General features: G+C 40.4%; 1 protein-coding gene across 1 annotated transcript in view; it reads left to right on the top strand.

The window, feature by feature from the left end:
• Positions 1–20,745, top strand: part of SLC25A24 (solute carrier family 25 member 24) — a 45,673-nt gene that overhangs the window by 2,592 nt on the left and 22,336 nt on the right. Inside the window, exons 2-3 of the mRNA XM_032487231.1 lie at positions 12,772–12,898; positions 16,306–16,393. Of these exons, the coding sequence (XP_032343122.1) occupies positions 12,772–12,898; positions 16,306–16,393 (215 nt within the window). The remainder of the gene's footprint in view (positions 1–12,771; positions 12,899–16,305; positions 16,394–20,745) is intronic.

Here is a 20,745-nt window from a genome sequence, read left to right as displayed (position 1 = left end):
AGAGATTTTCCGTAAACCCTCTACTCCTAGACATCACATACACAGCCTCTCGCATTGTCAACATCACTCACCAGAATGGCACAGTTTTTACCAAGGGTGAACCTACACTGACACATCATTATTACTCTGAGTCTGTGGTTTACCTTAGTGTTCACTCTAGGTGTTGTGTGTTCCGTGGGTCTAGATGAATGTGTAATGACATGCATCCATCATTATCATAGAGAGTATTTTTACTGCCCTAAAAATCGTCTGTGCTCTGCCTATTCACTTCCACCCCTGCAACCACTGATCTTTCTGTTGTTTCCGTAGTTTTGCCAGATAGATAACTTTTTACATGCATAGTTGGGCTTATTAGAAAATACGAAAAATCTAGTCAAACTACCTGGGTTTAAACCTTGGTTCTGCTACTTACTAGTTAACTTCAGGCAATTCAAAAAAAAATTTCTCTAGCTTCAGTTTCCTCGCCTGTAACAGAGGTAACATTAGTACTTACCTCCTAGGGTTATTGTGAAGGATAAGTGAATTAAAATATGTAAAGTACTTAGAATAAGTACCTTATGAGCAATCAATTAACTGTTAGCCTTTAAATTATCTAATACTGTTCCGACAATCACTATTGAAAGAGCAATGTCAGAATGCTCTTTGTGATTATAGATTTGTCAACTTCTCTTTATAATTCTGTCAACTTTTCCCTTTTATATTTTAAAAAATAGGCTGCATAGTGGACTGCACTACCGGTGTATTCAGATTCTGCGCTGTTGTATCTCCCTGGGGAGCTCCTCCTCCTATTATTATACTTTCTTACCTATCCTTACAGCACGGACCCCCCACATTCCACACGGCTGGATACTGCAGCAGCCGGAGCGTTCTCTGCAAACCAGTTATTTTCCCAGGTCATCACTGGGCAGCCGTCGATACTGGTCTCCCAACTTGTGCAGGGCATTGTCCTTGCCCCATGTTCCACTCAGGGCTCTTTGCCTGCTGGGCAGTGATTGAGCCAGTTCCCAAACCCCATGTCCCCGCCTCTTGTCTTAGACCACTCCTGGTGTGAACTGTGTCTGTTCTGTTCCTCTTAGGAGAAACCAGGATGGGATTGGATGTGCAAGAGAAGGGTACGGGAGAGGAAACAGGAGAGAGGCAAGGTGATCTTCAGACCACAATGCAAGTTTAACCCCTGGTAGAAGAGTGCAAGAAAGAAGGAGACTTAGGAAGAACTTCAGACCAAAGCATATTCTTGGAAAGTCTCAGCTAGGCCAATGGGGACTCACTGAGGAAAGCTATCCATTAGGGGGGTCCTGCGGGGGCCACCCAGGCCTGGCACCCTGCTGTGCTAGACATTGGTTGGAGCAGTGTGACCAGCGTGGCCTTGGTGTGAGTGCTGCAGCGGGTCCAGAGGTCCAGAGGTGTGGCAGGTAGGCTGGCAGTCACCTCTGCCCCCACAGCACGTTCCCTTGTGGGGCTATGTGACGTGGCCTCCACCGGCCACTCCTTGGCCCACACAGGTCTGCTCTTGGCACAGGTTTGAGAAGTGCTCCCTCATTGTTCTCAGCCTCTCGTCCTCAGAGAGGGCAGTGCTTCAGTCCCATTGTTTCAGTTGGTCACAGCTGGTACTCATGATCTATTTCCCTTCTTGACTGTCCGTTTTAAATTCTGCTCACACTCAGCTGGAATCTCTTTGTGACTTAGCTGGTGACATGACCCAGACCTTCCTTCCGGCAGGGTCTGAGCTTCTCAGGCCAGTGATGCTGCGTGCGCCCCTTCCCAGTTAGAACTGGACAAGGGGGTACCAGGCAGCCCTGGTGTCCATGTGAATCATCTGAGTTCCATAAATATTCCTCTCTGTCTCTGTGGGGTAGAAGCAGCCCCACCTCCTACTGACTGGGGCCAATTTACACCTACTAAGAAGAAGACTTCTTTTCTTGCTTGTTGGTCCCTGGACACGAGCTGGTCCAAAGGTGCAGGTGCAGATGTAGCTTATAGTTCAGTGGGACCCTTGCTGTGTTCCCTGGCAAGAGTATATCCTGTCTGAGGACCAGAAACTAACCCTGCAGAGCCCAGAGCTGTGGGGACAGAAAGCCGAAGTCCCCCAGTGAGTCACCGGGAGTGACAGTAAGTGGGACTGCTCCTGCTTCTACCTCTTGGTTCCTGGACTCACTGTCCTTCCTTTTGTGGGCACAGAGCCACGTGGTAGAGGTCTCTGAGCACACATACCGCATCCTGAAGGGCAGTAACCCATCTTTGCCAGATACTGTCCCGTAGGCGGTGCTTCAGCTGTGCTTTCAGTCGGCCTTTCCAGCATTCTGTGAGATTGGCTGCTTCAGGATGGCGTGCTGTGTGATGTGGGCCGTGGATCCCTTGGCCATGGGCCCACTCCCACACCTCTCCTACCGTGAAGGGATCCCCAGTCAGAGGCCGTGTTACGTGGGGATTTCATGCCTGTGAATTAGACATTCTGTAAGCCCCCAGATAGTATTGCTGTCTGAGCCTTTGTGGGCAGGAGGAAACCTTTACCTTCCTTTGAGGAAGAGCAGTGCCCCTTCCAGGACAGGAGGCACCCAGTATAACTGACTTTCCACCGAGGGACCAGTTGGTCTTCTTGGGCCAGGCAAGGCCAAATCATGAAAGGCACTGTGGGCCTGCTGGGTGGTTTGGAGTTTTATTATATGAGTGATGGGAGCACTTGGGAGGTTTTAAGCAAGAGGGGACACAGGCAGACTTACGGTTTAGGAAGATGACTCTGGTGGCTGTGCAGAAAACAGATGGAGGTAGAGAGAGTGTTGAGTCAAGCCTGGGAAACAGTAGCCAGCCAAATACTTGGAGTTAGGATTACGTGGTCAGTCTTTATGGGGGAAGGTTTCAGAGGCATAGGTCAAGGCTTTGCATAATGTCAGTGATCGGTGAGATTATCCACTTGAGAATCCAGAAATGAGAACTACGGGATGACTCTTCAAGGGGAAGGTTTCAAGATAATTTGTATCTAAAACAAGTGCTCAGTTTGAAGTGAAATCTCTCAAAATTTCCATCTGACTCGATCTCTTCTCCGTGTTGCCAGGCTTTTGTATGAATTCAGCATTAGAAGAAAGCAAATTTCTATTGAAGTTCCTTGAGGTCTTAGATGGAAAGAATATGGAATATAAGAGTAGAATGTAGAAAACAGGCGTAAGGAATATAATAGCAAAGGAATGCAGTAACTAACACTTCTAAGTGTTCCAGCACTATCCAGGGAAGGCAGAGGACTTCAGGGCAAGTCCTGAGACAAGATTGAGAACTAGCTGGAAGTGAACTTGCTGTGGTTTCTTCTGATGTGAATGACCTCTCTTTTCCACGTGTTTTCAAATCTCCATTGTGAAATTAGTGTTTTAGAAGAGACAAAATTCACATTAAGCTCTCCTAGGACTCGGGAATGTGAGTATATGGAACTAAGAGGCGAAGGTACTGTGGCGAACAAGGAAATACAGTTGCTATTACTAATTTTCCCTGAAGAATCCAGCAATCCTATCTGCTTTTTAGAGTATTTTCCATTTTTACTCCTTCTCCTTTGCCACTGCCACCCTCCTCCTCTTCTTTGTTTTTCATCAAAGGCCACATTGGAACATTGGAAAAGACAGTCCCAATGTTTGGATGTCATTTGAGGTACTCTGTGGGAAAAAATTTCAGGGCATCAAAAAGTAAAAGAAATCGTCTGTATTTTAATTTACTGAAATGAAAATCAGAAAGATAAACGTGGTGAAGAGTCACTAGTTTTAGCGGGAAGTGTGCTTATTTTCATTCAGTTTAGGCTTGGAGGACTTTGGAATAGTATAGGACCAAAAAAACAAAAATCAGGTTTTAGAATTAAGGCAATAAAATGGAAAAGAGAATCTTGATCAATAGGATTTTACAGATTTCTTTTTTTATTCCTTCTCAAATCTTGGCATCATTTTAGTGGCAACTCTTGTATTAACAAGTGGTGGGAAAAGGGGGACAGACTGTATAGCAATGAAGGTATCCTGAATCCAAGCTCACAGTTAACTGATTTAATAGATGTGTTCTGTTAGTCTGGGAAATCGTAGGCAATTTAAAATCTAAATTGTTTGCCATATATTCACAGGCACAAACTCCTCCTATAATTTTCTTAGGAGAGACTTAGAATCATAAGAGGCATAGGACTCTACAGCTGAGAGGATTAAGAACGAGAAGAGCTCCCAAGGGCCGGAAGGGAAGCAGCAGGATCAAAGAATTCTGTACTTGGTGTGAATTGACCACGTGACCTCGGTGAAGACGTTTAACCCCTTGCTTTACTTTACTTAGTCTCACAATGCAAATATCATCCCCACCTCCTGGACAGAGCTTTTATCAAGATCACATGTGACCGGATGTGAACGTTCATGTTCAGAACGTTTAAAATGTGTTATCACATGTACTAGATGGTGAGCTCCTTGAAGACCCTGTGTCCCCCTGGGTATCAGGTGTAGGATGAAGGATTAGATAGTGTCCAAGGAGTAGGTGAACTCGATAACCTGATTTAAGGGCTCTCCTAACTCTTATATTCTATGAATTTTTTTTTGATTCTGTGTCTTTAAATTTTGTATTTACAACTACAGATAGAATAAGGTCACACACAAAACAGTAGCTTAGCAAATGTTTATTGCTTTGAATGGAATTTCTTTTCAGGGTTTCTATCCATGAGATAATTCCTCTGTTAATGAGGAGAATTGATTCCATCAGCATTTCAGTTGTCAGAAACTTTATTACTAAAGGAAGTATGGTGTAAAAGTCATAGAGATTCATTTTAAGGCATTGTAACAGAGATATTATGGTATAAGAAAAACAGTAGAATTCCAACTGCATTTATGTCAAGTGTTTTACAATATATAACACCTGAATCTTTTGTGTTTTCTCCTCACTTATATTCTAAAATCCAATGTTATCCTTTCTTTGAGACTCTATTTCTGAGCAAATGAGAAAAAAAGAAAAAGAAAAAATTCCTTACTAAGGCACAAAACACCCTTTCCATCTTGGTAGCAGTCTGCCTTTTAGTTTCCTTCCCAACCTGCCAACATTCTACACCCCTGACCAGGCCACAGCCACATACATTTCTCCCTTTATTTCCTTCTCTCTGCTTGGCATTGTTGTCACTCATTGTCTGCCTGGTAGATTATTACCCTTGGTTTAAGGCATCAACTCACATTTATGATTTTACCTTGGCTTAGTCAGAATTATTTCCTTTATCAGCTTCCAGTGAAGACATTTGGAAATAAATAGCTTCCTCAAGATAACATGTTGTGTGTGTGTTGCTCAGCTTCTTTTGACTACTCTGAGTTCAAAATCTTATCTTATTAAGTGTTATATAGAGGCCACTGAGATGTCTGTATCTTACAGCATCTATGAAAACAGCAAAAGGATTTGTTGAGAAAGTTTGAAGCCTCACTCTGAAATGTGGACCACTGTGTCTACTACGTTAACTGGTGTAGTATGTGTAGTGGTTATTATGGTCTGTGGAATCAGTTAGACCAAGGTTCAAGTGTTTTCACCATTTATTATACTTGTAACCTTGGGTAAGCCATTTAATGCCTGGAAGCCTCAAATGTAAACTAGGAATGATAAGAGCTACCCAATAGCTAGTACAAATATTAAATTCATTCAATTTATGCTTTGGAATAGTGCCAGCCATTGTTCAGTGAACTGGGGGTATCGTGATGAGCAAGGCAGACAGAGCCCTTCACCTGTGTTCTCAAAACTTTCCCCGTAGGAGGTCTGTGTGTTGGATGGGTGGATGAGGGATAATTAATAAGCAAATAATACACAGTTTTGAAAAGTGGAAAAAGCTACTCAATGAAAATAATTGCCTTTTTACTAGATGAGATGATCAGCTCTGTTTTGCTCCCTCCTACCAGTTCCATAAAAGGCTGTCAGTCTGTTTTCTTTATTCAGAAGTCTGGCCTGACTTCTGTCTTTTTCACCTGATCCTGTAGACTCCTGGGCCTGCCCCGATGTGTGTGCTCCATGACTCTCTGTGACCACTCGCATTCTCTGCAGCGCCCAGGGAAGGGTCATTCCCTGCGGGCCGTAAAGTTCTCTTTTGTGGGGGAATTCATTGTTGCTTGGGTCAGCAGCACAGGGGAGCCATGTTCGTCACGAAGCCTCCAGCAGTACTTGGGGCTGATCATGGCACAACCTCCTCCTGGGACACCCACGGGTAGTTCAAGGACATGTGATGGTCCTCTTTGTGTTGTTGGTACTTGACATGATGAGTGAATAGAGCAAAAGCTGACAGATAAGGTTTCATTAGACTTCTTTCTTTTTTTTTTTTTTTTTTTACAAATTAGAAAGAAAATTTATTTTTTGGAGCAGTTTTAGGTTCACAGCAAAATTAAGAGGAAGCTACAGAGATTTCCCATATTCTGCCTCCCCCCACCCATGCACGGCCTCGCCCATAATCAACATCTGGCACCGAGTGGTACGTTTGTTACAAGTGATGAACCTGCACTGACATATCACCCCAAGTCCATAGTTTACCTTAGGGTTCACTCTTGGTGTTTTATATTCTGTGGGTTTGGGCAGTTGTATAGTGACATGTACCCCTTTTTATAGTATCGTGCAAGGTATTTTCACGGCCCTAAAAGTCCACTGTGCTCTGCCTGTTCATCCTTCCACCCATTTCTCCAACCCTGTGGCAACCACTGATCTTTTTTATTGTTTCTATAGTTTTGCCTTTTCTAGAATGTGATATATTTCGAATCACACAGTATGTAATCTTTTCAGATTGGTTTCTTTCACTTAGTAATATTCATTAAGATTTCTCCCTGTCTTTTCATGGCTTGATGGCTCATTTCTTCTTAGCACAGAATAATGTTTTCATTGTCTGGATGGACCACAGTTTATTTACCCGTTCAGCTACTGAAGGGCATCTTGGTTGCTTCCAATTTTGGCAACTGTGAATAAAGCTGCTACAAACATTTGTGTGCGGATTTTCACATGGACATACGTTTTCAACGCGTTTGTATAGATACCAAGGAGTAGGGTTGCTGGATTATATGCTAAAAGTGTGTTTAGTTTTGTAAGAAACTGCCCAGCTGTCTTCCAGAGGGTACCATTTTGCATTCCCACCAGCAATGAGAGTTCTTGTTACTTCATATGAATTTTAAAGAATACTCCATATTTAGAAAAATAAGTTATGTAAAAAGTGGAATTTGTACTGTGAAACTACATGTCCACACTTACGGTGGAGCGGGATGAGGGTCCAGGGGTGTGTGTAGGGAAGCCAGAGCTCTCCGTGGTTCTGGAAAGAGGCAATTAAGAAGCCACAGACGTTGTTTGCGAGCGTCTCCTGACTTCTCTCAGGACCCCAGCTGACTCGCCTTCTGCCCACTGCCAGCATCGGTAAGGACGGAGCTGGACCCTCTCCATTACAGCAGCCTTGCTCTGGAGCCACCGCAGATGCTCAGTGAAGATAAGGAACTGAGGGGAGGGGACCACAGAAGGAAAGGCCCACTTAGGCAGATCTTCATTCGATTCCCAACCTTCACGGCAATACCCAAGTGCCTCAACCTTAGATTTCTTAGAAAGGTGTGACCAAACAACTTAAACAAAAAGTTGGGCCTCTGCCGCTAGTCGTTATGGCCCCACAGTCCCTGTCTCAACGCACCCCTACCCTCTTTTCTCTAAAAAGAAGGTCTGTCTTTAGAGACAGACCTGCGCAGAGGTTTTTCTGGGAGCCTCCGCGGAAAAGGCGTGAGTCGCTCCCTCTAGGCTCCTCCTGGATGTGGCTGCTAACCTCGGGGTCTGATCGGCTGACTTGGGAGCGAGGCGGGAATTCCATGGCCTCCAGCCGCGGGCCTGGCCCCCAGCACCACCCCGCCCCCACCGCCACCGCCATGCCCCGCGCGCGCGGCTCCCGGGCGCGCCCGCCGCGGGCCTCTCTGCCCAGAAGCCGTTGCTTCGTGCCGTCCCTTTGCGCTGTCCCTTCCTACGCTTCACCTGGCGGAGGGGCTTTGGCTTTGAGAGTGCAAGGGCGGCTGCTACTTTAGGTCTCTTCCAATTCAACGCGTGGTGGGCAGAGATACCCTTCCTCCCTCTCACTCCCACCTCCGGGAGACTCACGGGGCTCTCAGCGTGGATCCCTCGGATCCCTTCTGCGGCCAGAGGCATCCCGGATGGACACCCTCTATGAAGAAATCTTTTGGTTCCTGGACCAGAATGAAGATGGGACCCTGGACATCCTTGAGCTACAGGAAGGCCTGCAGTTGGTCGGGATCATGGAGGACGAAGGGGAGGTGGGCCTCAGTAGGGCTGTGGTCAGAGAGATGTTGGGGCTGGGAGTTCTGGAGGAGCTTTGGGCAGGTAGGAGTAAGGCCAAATTTACACTTTTTCAAGCCTGACCTGGACCCAACTAGAGTATTCAGGTCAGTCACCACCGTTATTCTGTTAAGAGCAACAACACAGCTAATACCTCTCTCAGACATTTTTCTCAGTTTTCTCCCTGGATCTAACGAAACTTCCAAATTCAAATTGCTGTCAAGATGTTCAGAGTCCCTTTGTTCAGTGTCCTCTCCTGTTGTTAGTAGCCTAGATGGGCATGTAGGCCAAAGATGCTCCCTTCCCACTTTGGGGAACTGGAACAATCACTGTATGTGTGTTTTGGAAGTTGTGTGGTAGATGGAGATTCTCAAATATTGTATTTTGATTTCAGTCCCTGGAAGGATGGCAGTCAGTCTCAGTGGCTTGTACTCTTGGGGTTTCACCAGTGCTGATGCTTCCTCGTGACGTGCCTTAATCATCAGACTTCCGAAGAACGAGCTTGTTGGGCATTGTTTCCTTTGCAAATCCTTGTCCCCGGCATTCTAGATTACGGGCTCCGTCTTGGTATGCAGTGCCTCATGCGTATTTCTCTCCCTGTATTTCCAAGTCATTTTCTGTTTGGAAATTATTGAGTTATAATTATTACTTTCCAATTACATTTTGCTCTTTGGTTGTTTAACTAGGCAGACTGGGAGATCCAAGAGAGTTGAGAACAGGCAAATTCATTTCAGATAATTGGCACTTCATGCTCAGAAAACTGTCAGATGAGTTCTGTCATGTTGAAATTTAGTAAAACTTTCTGTTAGCTGTGTGAACTTTGGGAGTCTATTTTAATTGTCCACTGAGTCATCGATCAGTTGTATTTTGGGCATATCCTGTGTGCTAAGCACTGTGTCCTGGTTTCCTCATTTGTAACATCATTACTGTTGTCTGGACTAGGCCAGTCCAAAATATTATCTCTGTAACGTTCACTTGGTTTTTAAACTGTTTTTCCTATTAAAGCTAAATGTCCTTCATGCTTTTTTAAAGTCACTCTTGTACTTAGATTTTCAAGTGTGACTTGTATTTGTTTATTTAATACAAACTAACCTCTCATAAGAAATTCTGGACTACGCCATAAACAAGTTCAGTCCTTTGAAACACATTTCTTCTTTATCAAAATAAAATTTTTGCAAATCTGTCTTTTATTTTCAGTAAGACATGGTGTGAGCCATGCAAAGGCTTTTTATGACTTATGAGGACTCACATATCAAAACCAGGGAAGAGGCATCTCAGGCTTTACACCAACCACATAGAACCTCATATTTCAGGGAACACTGAACACCTGAAAACTCCTTTTTTCCACTATAAAGATTTCCCACTCTTCTGCAGCCTTTGAGCCAAAACGGAAGTGACAGGGGCTGACTCCCTTCCTCTGTTAAGCTCAGAGTGAGTAGCCTTTGCTTTTCTCCTTTGATTGGTCTTTACTTCCACAGAGGAATACACAAGAAAATACAAAAAGGAAACCCTAGTTTTTCATATTATTGTAAGTCAGAGTCATTAGACAACTATAACTCTAGAAGTAAGAAAGTCTAATGAGATATGGGTTTAAAAAAATCAAAATCAAACTGTTCAAAGATAGGGTTAGAGATGTCCTTTAACGTGTAATTTCTAAAATGATAGTTGTTTACTGATTTTTTTTATACTATTGCACTTTTTTTATTTGCAGCATGAAAATATATAGGTTAAGTGTTGGGTTTGATACATAATTGTGAACATGCCGTTGATGCTCCAGCTAAACATTTTAACTTGGCTTGTCTATACTGAAAAGACATGCAGGTCCAGTCTAGAGAAAACAAAGTATCACAGAGACCAGCCCTTTGCTTATCAAGTTGTATGTAAGCTTAACTGTTATTTGTAGAATGGTTAAGGGTTTCCCCTCCACCCACCTGCTTTCCTTTTTTTTTTCTGTGTGTGTGTGTGTGTGTGTGTGTGTGTGTATACATTTATTTATTTATTTATTTGTTGAAGTATAGTCAGTTTACAATGTGTCGATTTCTGGTGTATAGCATAATGTTTCAGTCATACATGAACATACATATATTCGTTTTCATATTCTTTTTCACCATAAGTTACTATAAGATGTTGAATATAGTTCCCTATGCTGTACAATATGAACTTGTTGTTTATCTATTTTATATATATTAGTTAGTATCTACAAATCCTGAACTCCCAATTTATCCCTTCCCACCCCTTTCCCCCACTAGTAACCATAAGTTTGTTTTCTATGTCTATGAGTCTGTTTCTGTTTTGTAAATAAGTTCATTTGTCTTTTTTTTTTTTTTTTTTTAGATTCCACATATAAGTAATATCATATGGTATTTTTCTTTCTCTTTCTGGCTTATTTTACTTAGAATGACAATCTCCATGTCCATCCACGTTGCTACAAATGGCATTATTTTATTCTTTTTTATGGCATTTTATAAATATACCACAACTTCTTTATCTAGTCATCTGTTGATAGACATTCAAGTTATTCCCATGTCCTGGCTATTGTAAATGGTGCTGCTGCTATGGACTTTGGGGTGCATGTATCTTTTTGAATTAAGGTTCCCTCTGGATATATGCCCAGAAGTGGGATTGCTGGATCATATGGTAAGTCTATTTTTAGTCTTTTGAAGGAATCTCCATACTGTTTTCCATAATAGCTGCACCAAACTACATTCCCATGTTTACTGATATTTTCATTGACCAAAATATAAACTTCTTAGATGAAACTCCAATACATAAATGGGGCCCCAGAATTCTGTGACATTTTCCCTTGCATTATGTATGTGTTATCAGGAAATAATTTTCAGGTGAAAATCATCTTCAGTCTAATTTGCAAATGTAATTAAATAGCAATAATTATTTTTCAGCAACAGTGCGAATGTTTTTTCTTTTAAAACTGTAAGTAAGAATCGATAGCATTTGAATCAAGGGTTTTTAGGTTGCAGATACGAGAAGCCTACTCATACTAGTTTAAACAAAAAAGGCCGGAATTCTTTGTAGATACAATACCCTTTATCAGTTTGAGGAAGCACCACTCCTAGTTTGCTCAGAGTTTTTCATCATAAATGATGTTAAATTCATCAAATGTTTTTCTGCATTTATTTAAGTGATCATATGACTCTTCTGTTTTATTCTATTAGTGTGGTAAATTACAAGATTAAAAAAAAATATGTTCACCTAACCTGGCATCACTGGAATGTATTTATCTTGTGTGTGTGTGTGTGTGTGTGTGTGTGTGTATAGTATTATGTACATACATATATATAAAATAGGATTATATACGTTTATTAGTATTATCCATTTTATATGTTGTATTCATACCCATTATTATATACACAGTATTTTCCATTTTATGTATCGTATTCATATATAATATATATTTAATGTGTATATATATAGTATTATCCATTTTACATATTGTTAGACTTGATTTGCTAGCAGTTTATTTCGGATTTTTACATCTATTTCACTAATTATATTATAATTTTCTCTCATGGGAATGTTTTAAAATTACACATTAAATTTCTTTGTCACTTATAGGACTATTCATTTTCTGTGACAAGTCAGTTTTTGATAAGCTCTCTTTTTCTAGGCAGTTGTATGTTTTAGCTCAATTTTCATACTTTTTGATACGAAGTTTTTCACGATATCTATAATGTCTGGTAGTGTACAGTGATTTTCATTGTTGCTTTCTGATGGTTGTTTGCCTATTTCAGGGGTTTATCAGTTTTATTGATATTTTCAAAGAGCCATCTTTTGATATTGTTGATCCTCTCAATGGTGTATTTGTTTTCTTTTTTATTACTTTTTATTCTTTATTTCTGTCCTTCAACTTTTTTTTTGTTTAACTTTTTCTAGTTACTTGAGATTGAGGTTAGCCTCAGTGACTCCTCATTGCTTCCTAGCTTTTCTTCTTTTCTAATTTTGCATTTAAAACCATACCTTTTTCTCTAACTTTTGTTGCATCTCATGAATTTTGAAACTTTTTCTCTCTGAGTCCAAAGCTTGGGAGTCTGGCCATTATGCTGTTCTGCGCAGTGAGGTATTTCCCAGAAAAGTGTGACCACCAAACCAATAGAATTTGTAAGCTTTGTGTGGGTGATTGAGAGCATTTTAAGAGGCAGAAAGTTTATGTTTTAGGTGGCAGTGAGAGAGTGCTCAAATACCGTAAGTTTTTTATTTCTTTCTCAAAAGGAATGATTTTTCTTAATAGTTTGATATGACAGGTTTTTTTTTTTTTTTGTAAGGATTATCTTTAGGAAAAGATTATTTAACTTTGAAAATGGAAGGGAAAGATACTTTTTTACACCTTTAAATTTAGTTCAAGGGTTTGTCTTCTATCTTGGGATTTCTAAAATAATGCCTTCATAGGAAAACAGGCAATCTACTTGAATAGTATGTATAAATAATTTAGTATTTTTAACCCATATAAAATATCTCTAATTTTTTTCTTTTTTGTAGAAAATTTTTACTACTGGTGATATCAACAAAGATGGGAAGCTGGACTTTGAAGAATTTATGAAGTACCTTAAAGACCATGAGAAGAAAATGAAATTGGCATTTAAGAGTTTGGACAAAAATAATGATGGTGTGTCTGTCTTTTCTGTTTATTGCCAGCTATGCAGAAGCACTTCTCATGCTTCCAAGAGTCTAAATTGATGTATATTTCATCTGCCATTTTTTAAATGATAATCTTTACTTATGCTAGTACATGTCGTTCTCAGTAATGTGATTTTTATGTAGAATGTTTTTAATGAAGAAAAGTTATATGTAGCTTGTCCACTGAATTATAAACTGAGTAAGGCCTTTTGTAAAATACCAACTATGGAACCTCATGCTGATTTGACTTAAAGCTGTTGGGTTAAAAATAATAATTATGTTTTCTTGCTCTCTGGGCAAAAGAGATTTATTTTTGTTCATATGAGGCATAAGTACTATGTATTCTAACATTTAAATAACTTTCAGATTATCTTACATTTGATAGTCTTTTTGAAAGAATTGTATTTGATCAGAGACGATACTCTCTCTGATACTGAAAGTTGGAAAAAAAATAACAGATAGACATTTAAAAATATACCTTCAGATTGGGATTATGGTTTTTCTACTTAATTGCTCTTTGGTTGTTTAACTAGGCAGACTGGGAGATCCAAGAGGGTTGAGAACAGGCAAATTCATTTCAGATAATTGGCACTTCATGCTCAGAAAACTGTCAGATGAGTTCTGTCATGTTGAAATTTAGTAAAACTTCCTGTTAGCTGTGTGAACTTTGGGAGTCTTTATTTTAATTGTCCACTGAGTCATTGATCAGTTGTATTTTAACAGCTTGGAGTTCGAGCCCAGTTGTGTAGAGCAAAAAGCAAGGACCATAGTAGGAGAAGGGAGCAGTCATCAGACCTTTATCATCAGAGGCAACCTTTGATTTGAAGAGGGAATTTATTTTTAAAATGTGTCATGCAGCCTCAGACCCTTCCCTACTCATGAGTGGTCAAGGTCATTTCATTCACAGATTGTGTTATTCAAGAAACAGGTTAAATAAATAAAATTGAGAGAAAGTATGCTTCATACCGGGGTGGGCAAACTCTTTTTTGGTAAAAGGCCAGTTAGTACATGTTTTAGATTTGTGGGCCCTGCGGTCTCAGTTACTGCTACTCAGCTCTACTGTGATAGTCCAGAAACAGCCATAGGTAACATGTAAATGAATGGGCACGGCTGTGTTCCAATAAAACTTTGTCTACAAAAGCAGGCAACTGGCCTTGTTTGTACCAGGGTTATATAGTTTGCTGGCCCCTGGTTTTTACTGAACATTAACTTCAGTTAGATTCAAGGCAGGTTCCTTCAAACAAGCAACTAAATAAGCCCTTTGGCTTCTTTTGATGATTGTTCAAGACTATGAGTCTCAGCCAGAAAGAGCTGAGTTTGTGGTGGAAAGGAGTGCTGTTGGGACCCTTGTTATTGCCCATAAACCTTACATTATATGCCCTAAGTCTGCCTTAGTCCAGTCTTCTAGCAAAATTCAGTTCTTACAGTCAACTTTATTTCATCCCAAAAACTTTCACTGTACCACCCACCCCAGCCCTCTACACCTCTGCTGCAGAGATGGGACTGTGAGTATAGTGTTGGGGCAGGCAGCAGCTGGGAGATGGAGCAACCTCATCTGAGGTTGATCTCCCCTGTATGTAAGGTGTGCACGTAGCAGTTGTCCATTTCAGAAAATTCTCCTTGAACCAGAAGGAATAATTCAAGATGAAACTTTGTAATCTACTTGTAGTAAATGCAAGCAGTTTCTCCTTAATTTATCTTGTTTGTATTTTTAAAAACATTTTCTCATTATAGGTTCATATTTTTATTAGACTTCCTCAAAGCAGAGCAAATACAGTCGATCCTCATTATTCGTGAATTCTGCATTTGAGAATTTGTCTACTTGCTAAAATTTAACTCCAGAATAACCCCAAAATCAACACAGTGCTTTGCAGTCATTCTTGGACATGTGCAGAGCAGTGACGAATTCATTTGCCTGCTGAACACATTTCTAGCTGAGATAGAACAAGGTGGAGCTCTGCTTTCTTGTTTCAGCTCTCGCACTTGTGCGAGTCCTTGTGCAGTCTACCTGGGGCCATGGTTTTTGCATTTTTGTGCTTTATGTTGATGATTTCACTCTTTAGAATGGCTCCCAAGAACAGTGCTGAGATGCTGTCTGGCATTCCTAAATGCAAGAAGGCTGTAATGTGCCTCAGGAAGCTAAATACACGTGGCAGATAGGGTTCTTTCAGGAGTGAGTTAGAGTGCTATTGACCTTGAGTTCAATGTTAATGAGTCAATAACATATATTAAACAAGGTGACTTTAGACAGAAACACACAGAAAACAAGGTTTTGTATTGATTGGTTGATGAGAATGTTGTGACCAGAGGCTCACAGGAACCTAACCCTGTATTTCCCTTAGGAACAAAGGTTCAGTTTTTGTTAATTCAGTGTTCACAGTGGCTTCATAGAAAGTAAGTGCTGTGAGTAATGAGAATTAACTGTATTCTTTGAGACTGCAGTTATAAAGGAGAATATTCAGAGTGGTATTTGAAGGATTTCATCGCTAACAGGGTGATGCCTCTAACTGTCCAGATTCTCATGCTGCTCTTTTCCTCTCCCTCGGAATATTCTCTCCAAATCCTGTCATTCCCTCAAAGTCCTTCCCTTAAGTGGAGTTCCTTCCTTTCAGCACTAACAGTGATTTTTGTCCTCCTCTTTTCCGGGAGAACTTTGCCACGAATATCAGTTTGGCATCAGACCCTTTCTTACTTGGTTTTGTTTCATTCTGTTCCATACATATTAGTCATAGGAGCCTCGTAAATCTGTGAGCTGCTTGAGGGAGAAGCAGTATAACATTCATTGCTTATATTTTCTCTTTCTTCTCTTCTGATTCTTCTTTCTAGAAACATGCTCTCATTGCTCTAATACTAATCATTTTCCCTCTTCCATCAATCTGCTATCCCAGATTTCTCAAAACAATGTTCCACACTTTTTGGCTTCATTTAGTCATTTTCTCCTTCCTTTTAACTCAGTGCAGTACATCTTTGTGCATAATAAGTGCCTAGGCATTTATTAAAATGTAGAAATGTATACTTTAAAATGAATAGATCCTAGCTTAATTGCATTTACCTCAGAGTCAGAGTATCTTGATTTGAATCTCAGTTCTGCTGCGTCTTTTTTTTTCCCCCTGGTAAGGCCGTGTAAGCTCTTAGTCACTTCTTTAAGACGGAACACCGTTGTTTACCTACAAGGCTGTTAGGACTTGAATGAAACGATGTGTGTACGCTTATTTACTGTACTTGTGAAATTGTGAGTTGGTGTTGCAATATGTATTTAAGCAAATCTATAACTCACCTAAGTTCGTAATTTTACCTTAGTCAGTTCAAGACTCTCCCTTATAAAGTGAGGGGTTTGAAATTCATGATTTCCAAGGTCCTTATCATTTCTGAGTTTATAATTTTTATTTTTTAAAGGAAAAATTGAGGCTTCTGAAATTGTCCAGTCTCTCCAGATACTAGGTCTAACTATTTCTGAACAACAAGCAGAGTTGATTCTTCAAAGGTAAGCTCTTCATCTCTTGGCCAGTAGATTTTTCGACTTTAATTTCAGTACCCACATTAGAGATCTGTGTTTGTAAGTGTGTAATGTTCAGTACCCACATTAGAGATCTGTGTTTGTAAGTGTGCACCTTAGCATTCCTCACTATGTACGTTCATTTATCTTTCTCCCTCTTCTCTCCCTTTTCATTTGTGTGTACACATACACCTGAAGTGTAGGAGTGGGAAACGTAAGCTCAGACAGAACTCTTTCAAGGCTTCTAGGGCTGGTGGAATGGCAGGAAGGTATTAAATCTCTGGAGAAAGAGTCTAAATGCTTTAGTGCTGTCTCTTTTTCCATTTGGTTTCTAATGTGATCGTAGAACCCATTGTTTCGAGACAAGGAGTCAGGCAGATTCATCACATTATTTAACCTGGAAAAGAAGGAAATTCCAATGCTCCCCTAGTTGACTGACAAAAAAAACAGTGATTAAAAAAATTTTTTTTCAATTAAAAAGTGGCAGAAAACCTGAATAGACATTTTTCCAAAGAAGACGTACAGGTGGCCAGCAGGCATATGAAAAGATGCTTAACATCACTAATCATCAGAGAAATGCAAATCAAAACCACAATGAGATACCACTTCACACCTGTCAGAACTACTGTCAGCAAAAAGACAACAAATAGCAAATGTTGGTGAAGATGTGGAGAAAAGGGAACCCTTGCACATTGTTAGTGGAAATGTAGGTGCAGCCTCTGTGGAAACAGTATGTAGGTTCCTCAAAAAACTAAAAATAGGACTACCATATGATCCATCAATTTCACTCCTGGGTATATATGTCCGAAAAAAAATAGAAACATTAATTCAAAAAGATACATGCATCCCAAAGTTCATAGCAGAACTATTTACAATAGTCAGATATGGAAACAACCTAAGTGGGAAGGGTATTTAGAAGTACAAACTATTATGTATAAAATAAATAAGCCACAAGGATATATTGTGCAGCCCAGGAAATAAAGCCAATATTTTTTAATAATTATAAATAAAATTTATAAAATATTGGCTTATAATAATTGGCTTTATAAATAATTATATAACTGAAAATTTTGAATCACTATGTTGTACACTTAAAAGTAATGTAATATTGTAAATCAACTATACCTCAGTAAAAAAAAAGAAAAAGGAAATACACGCATGCACGCACACACCTATTTAAACTTTCAGAAAATAGAGGTGCCAATTTGAACGTTATAGTCAGTTGAACTATTTTATAAGTCAGACTGCTACAGACTTAATGTTTTATTTCGCAGGATAGAGTGATAATCTCTGAAGTCTAAGTGCCCTTGAAGACTCTTTTGCTACAAATACACCAAAGGGACCAGTTTTTTAAAATCTGATAACTGAAGATAGAAAAGGATGGTTACATTATATTCATCTTCTTGTGAATGTTTTCAGTCTTCCACATTATCTAAAAAGTTTCTTCCAAATGGCTTTATTGTCAAATGTTATCTCCTTTTACATCTGCACCAGTAGCATTTTCCTCCTTTCTGTATGTTCAGAATTTCTTTTGTAAGCAGCTGCTTAATAGGAAGGCCCCAGGTGTCAGAGCTGTGTGTGGCGTTACTGTTGTTAACATTGGCTGAGAAAGGATTTCCTGAGGAAATGTAAAGTTAAAACACGAGAAGGAGATAAATAGCATTTTGACAGTGGGATATGGGGTAGCTAATAGTCTGCTCCTAAAGCCCGCTTTTTTTTTTCCCCATGAAAGTGGGAGTTTTTCTCTGGTTCATAGGCCAGAAATCATATTCCTGTATTCCTTTTGATAGCTTTAGGAATAATGCATATTCCAAGCCCAAGCTCCAGAATAAACCACAGGGGATGCAGAGGGGTGGATATTTAAAAGTAGCTGTATAATTGTGTATATAAATCTTTTATGGCAGCTTTATTGATACATAATTCACGTACAGTAAAATTCACTCTTTTAAAGCATACAAGTCAGAGGTTTTCAGTATATTCAGAGAATTGTACAACCATCACGGTTTTCTAATTTTGGAACATTTTCATCACCCCAAAAAGTAACCCTGTACCCATTAGCAGTCATTCCTTACTCCTCCCCTGCAACCCCCCAGCAACCACCGATCTACTTTCTGTCTCCATGGATTTGTCTGTTCTGGACATTCATAAAAAAATGATATCATACAATATATGGCCTTTGTGTCTGGCTTTTTTCACTTAGCGTGATATTTGTCAAGGTTCATCCGTGTTGCAGCATGTCTCACTACCTCATTCCTTTTTTTAGACCAAGAGATAGTCTGTTGGAGGTATGTATGATATTTTGTTTATCCGTTCATCGATAGATGTATGTTTGGGTTATTTCCACTTTTCGGCTGCTATGAATATTGCTGTCGTGAATATTCACGCACAAGTTTTTATGTGAACACATGTTTTCAGTTCTCTTGGGTATACACTTCTCTTGGGTAAATACCTAGTGTGGAATTGCTTGTTATATGGTGAATCGGAACCGCAGACTATTTTCCAAAGTGGTTGCACCATTTTACGATCCCGGCAGCAATGGATGGAGGGCTTAATTTTCTTCATCTCCTCCCCAATGTGATTTTCTGTCTTTTGATTTTAACCATCTTAGTAGGAGTGAAGGGGTATCTCATCATAGTTTGGATTTGTATTTCCCCAATGGCTAATGAACTGTATATTCTTTTGCATTTTGGGGTTATTATTATTATTACTAGCATTTATACTTTTTTTCAGTGGAAATACTAGAATATGTTTGTGTTGGGAAAACCTGAGTTTTCCCTTTTAGGTGTTTCCTTTACTACTCACACAAAACACTTCATTTCTGAAATTTCTGATCACCAAATATGTAGGGTTTTTTTTCCTCCAACAACAGGCAATTCTCTGCAACGCCAGCTGGGGGTCCTGCAATTTAACTCAATTCTTACATTGTCTGCCTAGAGGTGGTGTCATATCCCGTAGGTCAAGGGCTCAGTTTCACAAGACTGCTCCCCACTTCACATGCCAATTGTAAATAGTTAAATCCCCAGGTAACCCACATCTTCTGTTCGACTTGGCTACAAATCAAAGGCTCCCATGACTTCCTCCTGCTTGGATTTGATTATTTGCTACAGTGGCTCACAGAACTCAAGGAAACATTTACTTGTGTTTACCAGTTTATTAAAGGATATGATAAAGGATACAGATGGGAACAGTCAGATGGAAAGATACTTAAGGGGAGGTGTGGAAGGGTCCTGAGCACAGATGCTTCTGTCCTTGTGGAGTTGGGTGTCACTCTGCCCGTATGGGGATGTGTCTGCCAACAGGAAACTTCCTAAAACCTGTGCTATTGAGATTTTTATGGAGGCTTCCTCATGCGGACATGATCAATTATTAACTCCGTTTCCAGCCTGTGTCTCCTCTTTGGAGAAGTAGAGGAGGGCGGGGCTGAAAATTCCAGGCTTCTCATCATGGCTCGGTCTTTCTGGTGACCAGTCCCCATTCATGAGCCATCCAGAAAACCCACCCGGAGTTGCCTCAGGAGAACAAAAGATGCTTCTAGTGCTCTAATCACTTAGGAATTTAAAAGGGATTTAGGAGCTTTGTGTCAGGGATGGGGTCAAAAATAAAATATTAGAACAAGAGATGCCCTTGTGCTCTTACCACTTCAGAACTTACAAGGGTTTAGAGGCTCTGTGCCGGGAACACGGAACTGAGACCGAGTTATGTATTTTCTGTTATCTCACGATGTTTTGTGTGGCACCATCTGACAGTGTTTTCAGTAGTGGGAATCACGGACCTTCCCTGGAGTGCTCAGCCATCAGTATGACTCATGTGCCTCCAAATGTCAGCTTCCTTTCTGCCATTTCACTGTCTCTTAGCGTCCCCAAAACTGAACTCCTGGGAGGCAAATCTGAAAGGTGCTGTTTGAAACAGCTTGGCTAAGTCATCAGAGTATGAGGTAGGAATCACCTCCTAGTTCTACTTTTTCAGTAGGAAATACTGTAGCGGGGAGGGTAGCTGAGAAGGCAGATTCTCCCAAGAATGTGTGCTTCACATCTCTTTATCTTCTGCTCTCAAGAACAGTCCATTTTCCTTTCAGGCTTTCATCTCCATCCCTCTTTCCTCTCATTTCCTTGTCTCTAGCTCCCTCTCTACATTGATGGAGGGCCTTGGCACTTGACAGCCATCTTCTCTTCACCCGAGTCCTGGGGAACTTCAGTATTCGCGTTGGTGACCCCTCTCTCTCCTTAGCGTTAGTGCTCCTTGTTGTTCTCAGCACCAGAGACTTTCATTCTGCTTTGCTTCGGTCGCCCACTCCCTCTCAGGGCTGTATCATAACTTGAAGCTACTCCTCCTCTGAAGTC

Source organism: Camelus ferus, chromosome 9 (assembly GCF_009834535.1).
Source record: "Camelus ferus isolate YT-003-E chromosome 9, BCGSAC_Cfer_1.0, whole genome shotgun sequence".
In the NCBI taxonomy this organism is placed as follows: Eukaryota; Metazoa; Chordata; class Mammalia; order Artiodactyla; family Camelidae; genus Camelus; species Camelus ferus.
The sequence above is the reverse complement of the archived record's forward strand: the minus strand, read 5'-3'. Positions and strand labels throughout refer to the sequence as shown.